This window comes from Neopsephotus bourkii, unplaced genomic scaffold (assembly GCF_033783945.1).
Source record: "Neopsephotus bourkii isolate Nb327-2 ecotype Australia unplaced genomic scaffold, CSIRO-AGI_Nbou_v1 NB_266, whole genome shotgun sequence".
NCBI lineage: Eukaryota > Metazoa > Chordata > Aves > Psittaciformes > Psittacidae > Neopsephotus > Neopsephotus bourkii.
In genome coordinates this window covers 127780-145258 of record NW_026900775.1, presented here as the reverse complement: position 1 = coordinate 145258, position 17479 = coordinate 127780, and the positions used below count along the sequence as shown (strand labels likewise).

Below are 17479 nucleotides of genomic sequence, written 5' to 3'. Positions count from 1 at the left end.
AGCGGGTTGGGGTCGGTGCTGGTGCTGTCTGAGGGGTTGGGTCGGTTTCCGCCATGGGGAAGTCGGATTTCCTCAGCCCCAAGGCCATCGCCAACCGCATCAAGTCCAAGGGGCTGCAGAAGCTGCGCTGGTACTGCCAGATGTGCCAGAAGCAGTGCCGCGATGAGGTGAGCCCGCCCCGGTGATGATGGTAGCTAGGCCTGTGGTGGGAGGGAGCGGTGGACCCCGGTTCTTCACGGGGGAGTAGCGGCTCTCTGCGAGGGGGAATGGGGGTTTTAACCCACTTGTGGGGGATCTCTGGGGGGAGTGGGTGTCCTGCAGATAAACAGCGGCTCGGATCTCTTCGGCTGGAGTTCTCAGACCCCTTGTGGGGGCTGCCAACTGCCATGTAAGTGTCCCTCGTGCTATTGAGGGGGGCACGGGGGGCTGTGATCGCCTTTGTAAGGATCCCTAATTCTTTTGTAGGGGATGCGATTGTCTTAGGGGGTATGGGAGCTCGTAGCCTTCTTGTGTGTTTCCCAGTTCCCTCGCCAGGGGGATACAGGCTGGCTCAGGTTCCTCATGGAAGTATCCCTAGTTGCCTTGCATGGGCTTTGATTCCATCTGTGCGGTGTGAGATTTGCAGGGAACACCCTGGTTTTACTGTTGGAACATGGGGAGACATGACTCTCTTTAGGGGAGCACTGGAGAGGGTCCTTATTCTCTTTTGGGGGTCCCCAGTGCCTTTTGTATGGATCATGGTCCCCTTGGGGGCAGATTGGTGGGCACTGGAGGGTTTCTAATTGCTGGTTGTAGGTGGATTGGTCCTGTTGGATTCCAGATCCCCCATGGGAGAAACCCTCATCCACTTTGGAGAAAGTGTGTTGACCCTGGCCCACCTTTAGGGACATTCAGGACATGGAAGTGTTGGAACAAGTCCAGAGGAGGCCACGAGAATGATCAGGGACTGGAGCACCTCCTGTATGAAGACAGGCTGAGAAAGTTGGGGCTGTTCAGCCTGGAGAAGAGAAGGCTGCGTGGAGACATCAGAGCAGCCTTCCAGTATCTGAAGGGGGCCTAGAGGGATGCTGGGGATGGACTCTTCATTAGGGACTGTAGTGATAGGACAGTGGGCAATGGGTTAGAACTTAAACAGGGGAAGTTTAGACTGGATATGAGGAAGAAGTTCTTTCCTGTAAGGGTGGTGAGGCACTGGAATGGGTTGCCCAAAGAAGCTGTGAAAGCTCCATCCCTGGCTGTGTTCAGGTCCAGGTTGGATGAGACCATGGGTGAGGTGGTTTATTGTGAGGTGTCCCTGCCCATGGCAGGGGGGTGGGAACTGGAAGATCTTGAGGTCCTTTCCAACCCTAACTATCCTATGATTCAGTCCCCTGCAGATTGATCAGCCCAGGGCTGGGGGGAAGCACAGGGTGGCCCCAAACTCCTTGGAGGAGTGATTCCATTGTACATGCATCGAGAAGTTGGTAGGGTTAAGAATTAAGTGGCTCCCATCTGCCTTAGAGGGGAGTTGAGGGTAGCTGTGACCTACCTTGGGAACAGGGTAAGTGGAGTGACATGTCCAAGGGAATGGACATCTGAAGCACTATGGGGGCTCTTCATAGAATGGTTTGTGTTGGAAGGGACCATAAAGCTCCTCCAGCTCCAACCCCTGCCACGGGCAGGGACACCTTCTGCTAGAGAAGCTTGCTCCAAGCCCCTGTGTCCAACCTGGCCTTGAGCACTGCCAGGGGTGGGGCAGCCACAGCTTCTCTGGGCACCCTGTGCCAGCGCCTCAGCACCCTCACAGGGAAGAGCTTCTGCCTTTTATCTAATATAAATCTACCCTTTTTTAGTTTAAACTCGTTCCCCTGAGTCCTGTCAGTACTTACTCTTATGAAAAGCCCCTCTGCAGCAATCTTCTAGGCTCTTCTAAGTACTGAGAAGCCACCATAAGGTCTCCCTCAGCCTTCTCTTCTGCAGGCTGAGCGAGCCCAGCTCTCAGTCTGCCTCCAGAGCAGAACTGCTCCAGCTCTCTGATCAGCTCCCTTGGACCTGTGCCAACAGGACCATGTTGGTTTTGTACAGATGACTCCCTTCAGTTTCTACCATCTTTCTCTCTTCTGTCTTCTCTCTTTCTCCTGTTGTAAGGAGTTGCTTTTTCTCTGAATCTTCCCCCTCATGTTTTTACTTGTCTGTTCACTTGGACCCAGATGCCTATGGGATGTGAGTGTCCTTCCTGATTTCCACCAGAGTTGTGCTCCAGAAGTACCTCCACTTTAGGTAACTGTGCTTTTAGTGAATAGCCTCTGTAATGGGTCTTAGAGAAATAAAGCATCTTGTGGATAATTGTATTGTTCTCCAATACAATTGGAGAGCTGGTTTTGCTCCCTCTTCTTTTCACTGAAGAACCTTGGATTCTATTCTCTTCCCAGCGACTATGAGCAAAAAAGCTTCACTGTTCTATGACCAGATCTTTTTGTAAGATGGGGCAGGGCTTCCATGCAATGAAATTTCCTGTAGATTTAATCATTTTATAATGAAAGAACATTAAATCAGACAAAAAAAGGATGTAGCCAAAGTCCTGTGTCTGGATGTTTTTTGGTGAGCTCTGATGATTTTAGCCCTGTGCCAAAGGTGGTCAGACTGCCACAGTCCCTTGAGTGGTCCCAGGACACCATCCCCTACTTACAAACATTTGGTGGTAGTGTTGGTCAGGTAGGGAGCCAACAAACATACAGTGTTCTTGCACAAGTGCCTGGATGGGTCCCAGATGGACCACGAAGGTGCAGTGGTCTATCTCATTCCACAAGGGATGAGGAGAACTGCTGGACTGTCCTGCCTCATAACGTCTCTCATTCTTGTCTGGAGTCTCTTGGCCTTGGGAGGAGTTTTGGTTCTGGCTTGCCTGCTCAGGAGGAACACCCACCCCATCATAGGCTCTTTTCTATGTGTAGCCTCCAAGGAATTTTGCTTGCAAAGCTTTATTTTGAATACTCCTCAGCTGTGTGTGAGTACTGGAAATCGAGACAAAAACAGGCAAAGTCTTTATTTTTATTTTCTAGAATGGCTTCAAATGTCACTGCATGTCTGAGTCCCACCAGAGGCAATTGCTGCTGGCTTCTGAAAATCCTCAGCAGTTCATGGATTACTTTTCTGAGTAAGTCTGCTGTATATCCTTACCCAGATCTTCATTCCTGTATCAGATCTGCACAGCCACACTGCTAAGGCCCCGGGCAAGTCCCACTGAAGACACTTTATTTTGATGTCACCCTTCTGTCCCAGCAAGGTGACTGCCCCCACATGAGTTACAAAGAGCTAAAAGAGCCATTACAGAGAGATAACAAGTGAGCAGTGTGACTGACATCCCAGTTTCCCCCAGTCCTTTGTCCAGGTGACCAACAGGACAGCTGGGTTGACTGGAGCTGTCTTCAGCACGAGTCTGAAACGAGGCTTTATTCTCAAGCCCTTGAATGAGCAGCAGGATGAGTGATCAACCTGCCTCATCTGCACTGCTGCCCTTTGTGTTTTGTGTCAGTCAGCCTGGAGAGAGAACTGGTAATGAAACACCAGCAATTAGTGGGAAGTGTTTAGATTTCCTTCTTTCCGTTTTATCCCTTTGAAAGGCTGTTACCCTTTTGAAGATCTAACTTGTATGTGCATGTACCACATTGTGTTTCTTTGTGCATACACACTGCATTTAATGCTGCTTTGCTGAAAAAGGGAAGTGAGTGGCTGAGCTTCATCATGCTCAGTTTAAAGGAATGCTCATGTTTATACTGCAGATCTTTATTTGGGAATGACAATAGAAAAATGCTTTGTAATTGTTAAAGTTTTACTAAAATACTTTCTTTTTATCCCTAAAGGGAATTCCGAAATGATTTCCTCGAGCTGCTCAGGAGGAGATTTGGTAAATATTGTCCTGTTTGCTTACTTGCTCTTTTTCTAATGTCTTTTATTGTTTCAGTGCAAGAGTTTTGGTTGCTTTATTGCTTTATCCTAAATCCTACACTTAGATTTAATAGCAACTACCACAGCAACAATAATACCGATAATTCTGTATTTCAGGAACAAAGAGAGTCCACAATAATATTGTGTACAATGAATATATCAGCCATAGAGAACACATCCACATGAATGCCACACAGTGGGAGACTCTGACTGATTTCACTAAGTGGCTGGGGAGGGAAGGTAAGTGCAGTTGCTTACTTGGGGAGTGAGCAACTTGCTGGTAATTGATCAGTAAATGTTTAGGTTAATTCTTCTATTTCCTTTACCTTTTTTCCCTTCCTTTCCTGTATATATGCATATATATATATATATTTATATGTAGATATCCAAACACGTTTCTGTGCTAACCATTAAGAATTTGCTTATGTAAAATGGCAGCAGTCTGTGATAATTGCATCAGTCTTGAACCTTTCCTCCTTTCATCTATTGTCTGTATCTACTGGAGGGTATTGCTCCATCCTAAATCAACTTTCAACAGTTGCCATTTAAAATTAACATCTACCATAGAACATTTCTTATGACTTACAGAATCCTTCCATGTTTAAGGGAACCAACAGTCATTTTCGTTCCTGCCCTAATGAAAGTGTTAAAGCTTGAGATCTGCAGTTTTGTGTTCAGTGGAAGGAAGAGATATTAAATGGCACTGTGGTATGACAGCAAGTTTACTTTGGCACTGATTGCCTGTGTGCTACAGGATACATTCCTGAGTCATACAGTGTTTGGAAAGTCACTCAAGCCCAAGTTAGTAACAATAACGAAGCATAGTAATGTTTCCTTTAGTATGATGCTATTAGTGAGTATTGTTTATATAAGTTAGATTTCTGTTTTCTTCCTTGTTAAAACAGTGGGAAGGAAACATTTTCCTCAATGAGGAAGGAAACGTTTTCTTTAACTGGAAAGTACTCCATCCACTTCATTATGTGCTCTGGCCTGTTTCCAAATAGAACTGGCTAGCTGAAGGGCTGGAATCCCAGGCTGGACGGGCCCTCAGGGATCATCTGGTCCAGCCTTTCTTGGCAAAGCATGACCTAGACTAGATGTCCCAGCAGCCTGTCCAGCTGACTTTTTAAAGTGTCCAGTGTTGGGAATACAATACTTTCCTGGGGAGATCATTGCATCATCTCTTTGGCCCTTTCCTGGACCCTCTCCAGCCTGGTCACAGCTTTTTTGCACAGTGGGGAGCAAAACTGCACACAGTATTCCAGGTGTGGCCTGATAGGCACTGAGTAGAGTGGAACAATGACATCTTTATCTCTGCTGATGATGCCCTTGTTGATGCTCCCAGCATCCTGCTGGCTTTCTTTGTCACAGCAGCAGACTGTTCACTCATATTGAGCTTGTGTCCCCCCAGGTCCCTTTCCACAGAGCTGCTCTTCAGCTGGGCAGATCCCAGCCTGTGCTGCACTCCTGGATGGTGTTTTCCCAGGTGCAAGACCTTACATCTGTTTTGTTGAACTTCATAAAGTTCTTGTTAGAGCATTCTTTCAGCCTACCAAGGTCTTCCTACAGTGGGTGGATCTCCCTTCCGAAGTGTCCACTTCCCCATTCAGTTTGGTATCATCTGCAAACTTTGTCAGGGTTCATTTGATCCCATCGTCGAGGTCATTTGTGGTGACATTGATCCATGGGGGACCCCACTAGTGGCAGGTGACTGGTTTGTAAAGGTGTAACGGTTTTGCTATTCACCACCACCTTTTGGTGTGGTCTATCAGTCAGTTTCATCAGGTCAGTAAGGGGTGCATTGTCTTTGATGAAGTTATCTGCATTGTTCTAATGAATGTCAGCTGTGAAAATGATCTTGATTCTTTCTTTGTCTCTTGCTTGCTTTTGTTAGTATTAATCTTACTTTATCTTACGTTGACTTTTAGGTCTTTGCAAGGTGGATGAGACTCCAAAAGGCTGGTATATCCAGTATATTGATAGGGACCCAGAGACTATTCGCAGGCAACAAGAGCAAGAGAGGAAGAAGAAACAGGACCTTGATGATGAAGAAAAAACTGCAAAATTCATTGAACAGCAAGTTAGAAGAGGTTTGGAGGGGAAAGAACTGGTGAGTAAAATTGCATGTGTGTCAGCCTTCAGCTCAAAACTCCTCTTGGTTAATTTAATGGGGATTTATGCTCCTGGTATCCTGGCCTTCATATTTCCTTTGCAGTCAGTTAGAAGGTGATGAGTAAGCTTTAGATTACAAACTCATCACCAGTTCAAGATGAGGAGCAGTGGCATATTTGGCTGCATTGCTGTTCTTTCCTAAGCCACAAGGAATAGTTTTCTCCCAGATGCTTCTGACAGTGGCCTTGACTAACTTGTTTCTGTTGAAATTGCACCTTAGTGTATTTCTTTGACTAACCAACTTGCTGGTGGTTTTTACAGCTGATGAACAGCAAGGTCCTCTGGAATCAGAGTTTCAGAAATAAAAGGAATCAGAGGTTCCAGCTCCTTTTAGATTTGATGTGATTTTTGAAATCTGTTAGAATTCTATCCTGTGTCCCTAGTGTCTGATCCTGGCCATTTTGGACTTTGATTTAGACCATCTTCTTCCATATTTGAATCAGCACATCCATTCAGTTACGTTCTGAATTTTCTGCTGTACAGTAATCTTGGATTATAACCTGCTCTGGAGGAAAACTTGGAGTTACTTTGGACCTGGCTTCCTTTAGTATTAAAGGAATAAAAACTATTGCTCTTCCAATGATTAGGGATTTAAAAATCACTCTTGAATTTAAGAAGGGAGAGTAACCAATACAGTAACCAGTGTGTTACGTATTCATTTATGGTATTTCACAACTTTTAGGGCTGCAAATAACAAGTACCCTGTACAGTGGGGAGGCTGAGAGAAATAACCAGGGGGATCTGGAGTAATCGAATCCACATAGTGAAAAGTTTCCATTTGATAGTGCTGATGTGGTATTTGGGATCTATTGGGTGTCTTTCCACAATTTCCATACAAGTTGTTGCCTGAACTGGAACCTCCCATTTGATCCTGACTATTGATAGGTACGTTTAAATGCTGTTGTAAACAATTATCTTTTTCTTAATTTCAAACTAATTGAAATGTTCTGAGCCTTCGGTGCTAAAAATTGGGAATGATTCCAGAATTTCCTTCTTGGAGTTCTCAGTCTGTCCAGGAACTGTTCTGATCATGCTGATTCCAATGGGGCAAACTGCTGCAGTAAGGATACTTTCATGCTAGAATCCAGCAAGCTTAGATAGCTTCTCTGCAGGGAGTGTTAATCAGAGAAGTTTGCACAGGAACCTGTAATGAGATAATGTTCAGTTTATAATCTCCTATGAATCAAGACAGGTTGAATATTACACTTACTTGTCATAATCTCACGGTATGTAAAACTGAGCTAATCAATGATCACCACTAAATGATACCCTGGGTCAGCTTTCTGCTTGACTCTTGAAATGTGTTTTGTGGTTTATTTTGGTAGGAGAAGCCAGTCTATACTGAACTGAACAGAGAAAACGACGAAGAAAAAGGTAGGCAGGTTTTGAGATACATCATTTTGTAGAAGCTACTGAAGCTGATCTTGTGTTTAAAACAAGATGAGCACTGAAGTCTGCTCATAAAGTAGTTTGGGATCTGTTCTAAAGAGCCCTGGAATGTGGAAATACAGAGTATTCTTTCTTCTAAAGTGTAAAGTAATTTATTTTAAAAGCTGAACCAAAATGGGTAAATGTTTTCAAATTGCTCATCTTTTCCATTTGCAGATTTTTATAACTGTAACATCCTTCAATGCAGTTACTTTTAAAGATAGAAATAGAGTAATTTCTTTTTATTTTGTAGTTGCATTTAATTTAAACAAAGGAGCAAGTACTTCAATAGCTGCATCTTCTAAAACAAGGTGAGAAAAGTATTTAAGGGCAACCCTTTGTTGCAAAGCACTTACATGACAATGGTATTTGTGTGGGCAGGAAGGGGTATCTTGTCCTGACATAGTTGGAATTTAATCTCTCATCCTGTCATGTTATTCAGGAGGGGTACAAGGTGACTTCATGGTTTCTTTTGTATTTAAAATGGGTAAGTGGGTATCTTAAACGTGTGCTATGAGGAGCTTTCTTGAATTCACTGTGGTTCATGGCAGATGCCTGTAGAGTTAAGACGTAGTTATGGAAAACACTTATGTGAAAGGGTGGATAAGGGATCCAGTCAAAGCACTTGAAGTGAATGCCAGCTAGTCCCAGATGCCTTCTATGAATGGGTATTAATGACTTGCTAATTTAGGCTCCTAAGAGGGCTGATTGCCTTGTCTAATTGGAGGCAATATTATCTCTGATCATCACTTAGAAAGCTGAATCTACCTGATGTAAATCTTCCTGCAGCTCATGAATTTAATTGCCTTCATATAACCACAAACAATGCAGGACAAAAGGGATCAATAATACAAACAATACTGACTTAGAGCAGTCTGTGAAGCTATTTAATGAGCAGTACATCTTTTCATGTGAGGCAATACTGCAATTAAATGTATTGCAGGTAAAAAGAAAACTTTCCTCTCCCCACAAGCGCAGCTCTTGGATAAGGCATCTGATGGGAGATATGCCACAGAGAAAATGAGACAATAAAGTAGTTCTTTGCAATACTAGATACAGATTTCAGGCTTTGAGGAAAACTTATAAATTATCCCTAAGCATTGATTTGTGCTTAAGATGAGTCTGAAACTTAAGTCAGACACTCAATTGAATAGTTTTGGTGAGGAATACTTAAGGTGCTTGCTAAAATTTGGCTGAAAGTGAAATCATACATCAAGTAGTCTTATTTTTTTCATAGCATATGAGAGATACTTGACTGTAAACTTCATAATGGTAACGTGGAAGCAAAATCAGGATATGTACTTTAGTAAAGTGACTGGACAGTGTGTCACTGGTGATACAGGCATCACTTCAGAGTCATGTATGGAAACTGCTTCCCAGCGTCACTGTAAAGGTGTGTTCTGCAGCTGTTGGCTGTTACTGAGGATCAGTTGAGTGCAACCTGGTGGCCAGTACTCCAGTACAGTGTACAGTAGGAATTCCTGGCTTCCCAGCTCCCAGCACAAGCTGCAGAAACCTGGCACATGTATTTCTTGGGCAGGGTGCAGAAACAGGACCTGGAGGTGGTAGGTAGTGGATGGGAGAATTTTGAGGGCACGGGGATACTGGTAGTTGGGTACAGAAGTGAAGTTGGAGCCTTGCTGAGGATTGAGAGTGCAGGTGCTGCCCCATAAACATCCGTGTGGCTGACATGAAGATAGAAGCCACCAATGCTGCTGTGGGCACAGCTTCCAATGCTAACTGCTCTTGAGCAAACTGGGAGTCCTGGGCTTACTTTTTTTCCCCTCAAGAATTTATATCCTCAAATCCCTACTTAGTGGACAAGTAAGACTGAGATTCCTAGTTAAGGAATGAGCAAAAAGCTACTATCAAGATCATGTATTCCTCTCTGCAGTACTGCAAGTGTACCAGTGTACAGTCCTGTCCATACATTGATCATGCTCCACTGTATGCAGTTAGGGTCTCCCCAGCTGTATAATCCCAGGGGAAGATCCTCCAAAATGTGTTTGCTTTAATGGTTAGGACCTTGCCTGTGATTTCCCAGGTAGATGTATGTGGTCTGGCCAGTTTCTACCAGTTGTTATCATGTTGGTATGGGATTTTTAACATAAATGGTTCTTCTTCTCCCTTTGTTTGCTTTCTCAGGTGACACATTTGAGAGCAGTTTTAGCCTCTGGGCCTTCACTGTGGTGTGTAAGGAGGCCTGGATGGTGCTGCCCTTACCTCCCCATTCCCCTGATCCACTGAACATCCCTTGTCCTTGTTCCAGTTTCAGCTGCCTTTTTTGCTCTTAAACAGCTCCCAGTAGATAGAAGGGAATCAGAGTAAACTTTTCCAAAGCATATGAGCTTGCATAATGTGCTGTTGGGTTTTGTGGGGTTTAAAACACACTTTTCAAGATAAACCAGTCCCTTCTGGTGTCCAGTTCTTTTTTTGTGTCCTCCATATCAGTAACGCATCCCAAGAGTGTTGGCCGTTTCACCCTCTTTGTCCAAAGGTCCTTAATGAATATATTAAATAAGATTTGGTTTAGTTTTAGCAGCCAAGAATCCCTTAGTAACCTCACAGCAAGATGCATTTGCTTCTTAAATATAGGCACAGCAGTTGTATTTTAATCATATGTCACCCTCGATGAGATGTTATTTTAAGTACTTGCTATTGCAGTTTTGATTTAATGTGCTATTTCTTTTAGAACTCTTTTGTGGAGATTATCCAGACTTCCTCTGAAATACAGTTTTTCCCTCTATCTTGCTTCTGCTGCCATTTCTATATCTTTAGTCCCATTACATGTCTTCCCTTTGTTAATACATCCAACATGCTCACCACAAGCAGAACATGCTGTTTGTTGGAAGGCCATATTAACTATTACCTTCCTGTCAAACTGAGCAGTCTCCATCTTTCTTGATGAGAGAACACCTACATTGTTTTAACTGCATTCAAGTGTCTTTTATAAAAATAGCCCAACTCAGGCTGCCTTCAGGCAGTTCTCACTTCACCCACATGTTCCCTGATCCCTGATATGGCCCTTTTTGTGCTGATGGCTCTTTTCTTTCATAACTTACAGGCTGTTTGCCTACTGAACATGACTGTGAAGGTGGTGTTTGTTTGCTGGGTGTGGAGTCCGTTTCTACAGGTTCCCATGTGTTCTCTCCCATTGCTGGATAGGTTAAGTATCTGTATGGAAGGAGTTCTAGATGTCTACCATGTCTGAGAGTTGCTTTGTCCAGGTGGCTTTTCCAAAGCCACAAGTTTATCCTTTCAAATTTGAAAACCTTATTTGCAGACCTGATTTTGCCTTCTCTGTTGAGCTCAAGTTCCCAACCAACCCTTTGCTTTTGCACCGGTGGATCATTAGGTTTTCATTCTGCTGGACTGCTGGCAGCAGACATCAGTGGACACAGAGCGTACATCTCAAGGAGATAATTTCTAGCTGTCAAATGCAGTCCTAGAGAAGGAGGCGTGCAGGTTCTGGAAGGTGACTTGCACAACTGAAGTTAAATAGATCAGCAGGCCTTTTTGCACAACCACTTCTTCAGATGCATCTTGGTAGAGGAAGCAATATAAGATCTGCTGTGAAAACACCATGTTACTGTTCCAACAGTGGCCTTGGACCAAATGCACTGAAGATGGTGGAAGGGGCAGTTAAAAGGAAAGAATCAGCTCATAGCTCTGGTCAGTCCAAAGAGAAAAAGAAGAAATCTGCACTGGATGAGATTATGGAGGTAATAATCGTGCAGGATCTGTGTCTTTGTAACCCTGTGCCTATGGCAATGTCCACTGTACCTTTGAAGTGCCCTCAGACCTTCAGATCAGGAGGAATTCAGACTGTTGTATCTTATCAGGCAAAATGATTTCACGTCCCCACTAAAACTGCTTTCTGCTGCTCATCTGTGCCTATTCCCCAGATGACTGAGATGTTGGAAGTAAAGGAATACAGATTTTGGAAGAAAATATCTAGAAACACTTGACAAACCCCAAATATAAATCTCCATCATTTTATCGTGGATTCCTGGATCTCATCAGGTTGATTTTTATGCAGCAAGCACAGACTGACTTCTGACTTACCCTTATTTAGTTTGTTGGGTTTTTTTTATTCCCCACTTGATGTGGGCGTGGAGAATTGGTTCAGCTTTTCAAAGCATGGGAAAGCTGCAGTGAAAGTAAATGGTGAATATTTGTTGTTCTGTAGCTTGAAGAGGAGAAGAAAAGAACAGCTCGGAGAGACTACTGGTTGCAGCCTGTAAGTGCCTTGAAATTATTATTGTACCAAATAGAACCACTTCTGCATCTCTGAAACCTCTTGATTTGTGTAAAGATCCAAAGGTGGATTCCAAAGTGAATTAACTCTTATTTTCTAAGCTGACAAATGTGCAGTATTACAGTATGTCTTCTGGTTGAGCACAATCTGCAGTCTGAAGCATTGTATGCCTGATCTCAGATGGGGTGGCATTCTCTTATTAAAGAGTTGGTACTGTGAGTCTCTAAGGATCATGTTTAAATCATGATATTACTCACAGCCCTCTTCTTTCTACCTGAGAGTTGACTTGCACAGAGGTGTAGAAGTCACATCAGCCTTTTGAGAGACCTCATCTCAGCTTCTACTTATTGACTGGGCATCTAGATCAAGAAGTCCTGTCCCTGACCCACTGTTACAGTAACTGTCATGTTATATCCTGAATTCAAGTGTACCTGTACTTACAAAATAGAAAAGTCTTGAGTTGCTACTTTGAGGCAATAATTTGAGGATAAAGATCTGTTCCTGAAAGCAGAGTCTTTACTGTCATTGCTTCCTGTTCTGTGCAGTCTGTGGTTGGAGTCAGAGCAACCTGAATGTGCCATCAGTTGAGAATGTGTAGGTTTTTGTGTGTTTTGGCATTTATTTATTTTTCTGCCTTTCAAATCTTCCAGGAAATCGTTGTAAAAATTGTAACAAAAAAGCTTGGAGAGAAGTATCACAGGAAGAAGGCAGTTGTTAAGGTAAAATGAAAGCATGTGGCATTGGTTTGGCTTTTCTGGTATCTGATGTAAAGTCTTGTTGCATTATGCAAGTTGTTCAGCCTTAGGTCAACACCGAAAGGGGCTGAAACATCCCCTTAACTCTATCAGGACTTAACCTGGGCAGGGAGTGAAGCTCTGAATTGGTTTAATGTCATTTACTCAGTGATCCTTTCTCAAGCACTGTTTTGTCCTGCATAGTTTGTCTCTATTAACACACCATCTTGGAGAGCAGTCTCTTTGCCAATGTGATACGACCAAGAGCAGTGCAATTGCATTTTAAACTGAGACTAGCCAGGTTTGCCCTGGCATTTAAGCTGCCTTTGAACAAGATTTCATTTGCATACAAAATCTGGAGGCTGAGCCTTGCCCTGTAGTTCAGAAGTGCTTTCTTCAGCCACTGCCAGTGAAATGGTGTTGTACCAGGTAGTCCAAGGCTCAACAACCTCTGGCAAGACAACCAAAGGCAACACCTGGGTGTGTTTTGAATGAACACGAGTGTATAGAACTCAAAGTCACAGCTGAATATCTGAGTAGAAGTGGAACATGGTTTATGCTAAGGAAGAAGATGTTCAGTAATATTTTGCCTCACTGAGAGGTAGTATCCTAGTTGTAGAGGTAGTATCCAGCCAGTTTAGCCTCCGAGGGGGGAAAGAAGCCTCTAATTTACTCCCCATGTTTGAGAGAACAGACAAGAGAGCTGACCTTAAGGTTAGAAAAGAAGGTACATAGTGTTCAGTTAGACCAGTTCACTGCTGTTCTAGAGGAGCCCTTTTAATGTAGCCTTAGCTTCAGAGTGAGGCCAGTCAGTGATTCATGAAAGCTGGATGCCCTCAGGAGAGCTCACAAGTCCTTGCTGCTTGTGAAAACATTGAAGTGAAGACTCGTGATCCTGGGTTTCTTAATACTGAAACACAGATGTAGAGACCTGCTGATTTTGGGACTTCTTTTTCTGATTTGCCTCTGCCTTTCACAACAGGAGGTGATTGACAAATATACAGCGGTTGTGAAGATGATTGATTCTGGAGACAAACTGAAGCTTGATCAGACACATCTAGAAACTGTCATACCAGCACCAGGTACAGTGGTTTGTTCAGTTTGCAGCTTAGATGTCACTGCAAAACTTCTATTTCCATTCTTTTAAACTGTAATTCATCCACTTGAAAGTGCTGTAACCTTTCCTGTGGAGCCAGGCTGAGAGAGCTGGTTCAGCCTGGAGAAGACGAGGCTCCAGAGAGACATTAGAGCAGCTCCCAGTGCCTAAAGGGGCCAATAAGAAACCTGGAGATGGGCTATGGACAAGGGCCTGTAGGGACAGGACAAGGGGAATGGCTTTAACCTGCCAGAGGGGAGATTTAGGCTAGGCATAAGGAAGAAATCTTGACTATGAGGGTGGTGAAACACTGGCACAGGGTGTGCAGAGAAGCTGTGGCTGCCCCATCCCTGGCAGTATTCAAGGCCAAGTTGAATGGGGCTTAAAGCAACCTGCTCTCGTGGAAGGTGTCCACTAGACCAGGCGAGGGTTGGAACTTGATGAGCTTTAAAGGTCCCTTGCAACCCAAACTGTAATTCTGTGAAGAGCCACCTGGCTCTTGGTACATTTCATAAGCTACTTTGATCATTTACCTCACTTAAGAGTATTGTGTGCAGTTCTGGTGTCCTTAACAGAAAAAGGACATGGAACTGTTGGAACAAGTCTGGAGAAGGGCCATGAGGATGATCAGGGGCTGGAGCACCTCCTGTATGAAGATAGGCTGAGAAAGTTGGGGCTGTTCAGCCTGGAGAAGAGAAGCTGTGTGGAGGCCTCAGAGCAGCCTTCCAGTATCTGAAGGGAGCCTATAGGGATGCTGGGGATGGACTCTTCATTGGGGACTGCAGTGACAGGACAAGGGGTAATGGGTTAAAACTGAAACAGGAGAAGTTTAGATTGGATATAAGGAGGAAATTCTTTCCTGTTAGGGTGGTGAGGCACTGGAAGGGGTTGCACAGGGAGGTTGTGAATGCTCCATCCCTGGCAGTGTTCAAGGCCAGGTTGGACAGAGCCTTGGGTGCCATGGTTTAGTGTGAGGTGTCTCTGCCCATGGCAAGGGGGTTGGAACTTGATGATCTTAAGGGCCTTTCCAACCCTCACTATTCTGTGATTCTATGATTCTGTATCCTCTGGTTACTTTCTAGGGAATTATTGCAGTGCTTCTGCTTTGAGTCTTCACAGTCCCATCTCTAAAAGTAGATTATTTTCTAAGAAGACAGAAGTGTTTTAGGAACGAGCTCATTTGATGAGATGAAGGCATCTCTCTTCAGCTGCCAGGAAGCATCCCTGGGAGCCCTACTGAGCCCTTGGCTCATATTCACCCTGTATCATCCCTCCAAAGTGATGCCTCAAATAGCTGTGGGTGCTTGGCAAAGCTTACCTTATCTCCTGTTTGGTTCACTGGCGTTGCTTTGCCTGGTACACACTAACATTTGTGTACAGCACCTGAGCAATATTTCAGGGAACAGTCCAGGTCGCAGTAAGCAGAACACTGGCAACATATGGGGAAACAGGAGGTAGGATTGGGGATTCACAGATCCTTCAGCAGGCCTGCTGCATTCTGCATGTGTGCAGCTGGTGAAGAGCTGGTTGATGGTGTCAGTGAGTGTTCTTTAGCATAGTGGTACCTGTAGGTGGGCTCTGCTCACCCTTGCACTAGGATTGATGCCCTGAGGGAGCTGCCTGGGTGAAGCAGAAGGCAAAAAAGCAACAGTGAGCTCTTAGCACAAGGAATGGGACACGGTCCTGCTGTAGTTTCAATGGCTTCTGCCCAGTGTAGAATGGAGCAGTAAATCAAGGTGTGCTTTGGAAATGGGCAGGCTCTAAGACAAAGCTTAGGGTGCTGCTTGTTGGAGCTTAAGGGAGAAACCATCTCTCCCTCAGCTGTCAGTAGAGTTGAATACAGCTCTATCCAAAGAAATTGTGTGCACTGTTGTGCAACTCTTTTCCTGTTTCTCATTTCAGGCAAGAAAGTGATGGTCTTAAATGGTGGCTACAGGGGAAACGAAGGCATCTTGGAATCTATCAATGAAAAGAGGTTTTCAGCTACAATAGTCATTGACTCTGTAAGTATCAAGCACTGCAGGATCTTGTTTGTGTAGAGCACTCTTCATCTATACCTTTGGAAAGCTTTCCCAAAGAACTGTGGTATCATTAGTCCTGTCTTACAGGTGGGATTTATGCTGTGGTCACCCCCAACCTGTCCCCCACCAGTAAGAAAACAGCCACGTATTCCCCATTGCAGACTAAAGCTGGGTTCTTTGCCTTTAAAAATGATGCCAGGATGCTGAATTTAGCAAGTTTGGAACTTTTTTTTAAAAGAGACTGGCAGAATATTTTCTGTGTTTATTTTGAACAGGAGTGTTGTTGAACTGTTCTGTGGGAAGGGAAAAATGTGAAACATGCAAGGAGGTGACTTCTGCCTTTTCCAGACTGAACGCGGGGTTTTATATGCTTATTTGTAGTCTTGCGCATGGTTAACAGTTATGGTTGGGGTTTTCGGTGTTTGGGGTTTATTTTATGTATTGCTTTTCTCTGGGCTAAAATTACCCATTGGCATCGTGGCTGTGTGGCTGCTGCTTTGTTCTCTGCAAAGCCAAGCTTGAAACTCTTCAAATTCAAGGCCAGGTTGGACACAGGGGCTTGGAGCAAGCTGCTCCAGTGGAGGGGATCCCTGCCCGTGGGAGGGGTTGGAGCTGGAGGAGCTCCAAGGTCCCTTCCAACACAAACCAGGCTGGGGTTCTATGACTGATACAGCAGAGAGGTTATTGGTTTAAAGTCAATTTTCATACACAGAGCTTGTAGAGAGACCTTGTTAGGATCCCGTTCAGCAGAAATTCAGCTGCTGTTGGAGTCTGGAGGATTTGCTTGAGAAGAGACTGTGGAAAGTCACAGAAGGAGCTTTGATTGGAGCTAAGGACCATGCTAACATTGGTCTTTGAAGGCAAGGGTAGTTTCTGTCTAGCTCTGATGTCTGTATGTGTTAATATTTCCCTTTCCTGAGTGAACTCTGAGCCTATCCATTAAAAATGGGTGAAACTATCCCTGGAAATAGCAAATACTGACTAGAGGGTGACCAGGATTTTTGTATTCAAAATTACATCTTTTACTACTCTAGAAATCCATAGTGAAATAACTCAAGCAACTGCTTGTGGTTGCCCCAAAATTGCAAGGCCTTTAACTAACACAAACAATGTCCTGAAAGTGGAGAGATTCCTGGGGCAGTGTTGAGGCCCTGTCACGTTCTATGGTCAGCTTGAAAATAATGGAAGAGAAAATACTTTGTTGTGAGCAAATCCCAGACCTGCACATTTTGGGATGCATTTTGCTACACATCCCCTCTACAGCCTCCATCATGGAGCTATAGATGGCTTTTGGACAGAGCTCTGAAACAAGAAAAGTCTACTTTGATCCTATTTCTTCTACCTTGTTCTCAGGGCCCTTTAAAAGGACGCCGGGTTGAAGACATCCTGTATGAAGACATCTCCAAACTCGCCTGAGTTGCTTATCGTGGATCACAGAAGACTTTGGTTCCCAAAACCATCTTTCTGGCATCTTGCAGCAGACACAAGACTCTACCATGTCAGGGTTTTAACTCTGTGTGTGTGTATGTATTTATAATGTATATAGAAATTAACCACAAACAAACTGGATTTATTTAAAGACCACTATGGATTTGTTGCATAAAATGCTTGTGGAAATCTGATCAGTGGAAATATTTCACCTGATTTCTCTATCAGTTACAATATTGGGTTCAATTTCCTTTTGTAAAATAGAACAGATGGCTGTAAGTGAAATATTCTGTAAGTGGAGTATTTTACTCACTGAAGTGTGGTAGCAGAGAGGCAGAATTACGTACAAGTAGCTGCTTGAGGCACATAGTGTGTGTTAGGACCAGTTTTAACAACACACACTCCTCAATCTGCA

At 44.0% G+C, this 17479-nt stretch overlaps 1 protein-coding gene across 3 annotated transcripts; it reads left to right on the top strand.

The window, feature by feature from the left end:
* Positions 1-51: 51 nt before the first annotated feature.
* On the top strand, positions 52-17256 carry KIN (Kin17 DNA and RNA binding protein). 3 transcript variants are annotated; one of them, XM_061346192.1, is made up of 13 exons: positions 52-167; positions 3042-3136; positions 3843-3886; positions 4045-4167; positions 5856-6037; positions 7425-7473; positions 7781-7838; positions 11129-11249; positions 11717-11767; positions 12436-12504; positions 13502-13601; positions 15518-15618; positions 16990-17256. In XM_061346192.1, the coding sequence occupies exons 1-13, from the start codon at positions 54-56 to the stop codon at positions 17050-17052; spliced, it is 1170 nt and encodes a 389-aa protein (XP_061202176.1). In that variant the 5' UTR covers positions 52-53; the 3' UTR covers positions 17053-17256. The 3 variants fall into 3 exon arrangements, with proteins under 3 accessions (XP_061202176.1, XP_061202175.1, XP_061202177.1); XM_061346191.1 differs by having other exon boundaries at positions 11126-11249; XM_061346193.1 differs by lacking the exon at positions 3042-3136 and having other exon boundaries at positions 55-167; positions 11126-11249.
* Positions 17257-17479: the final 223 nt, after the last annotated feature.

What these genes read in the sequence shown, in the direction of transcription:
- KIN (XM_061346191.1), top strand. Translation starts at nt 54, where the DNA reads ATGGGGAAGTCGGATTTCCTCAGCCCCAAGGCCATCGCCAACCGCATC. An exon ending in AGAAGCAGTGCCGCGATGAG is followed by an intron (nt 168 to 3,041) that starts GTGAGCCCGCCC and finishes TTTATTTTCTAG; the next exon opens with AATGGCTTCAAATGTCACTG. An exon ending in GGAAGAAGGCAGTTGTTAAG is followed by an intron (nt 12,505 to 13,501) that starts GTAAAATGAAAG and finishes CTTTCACAACAG; the next exon opens with GAGGTGATTGACAAATATAC.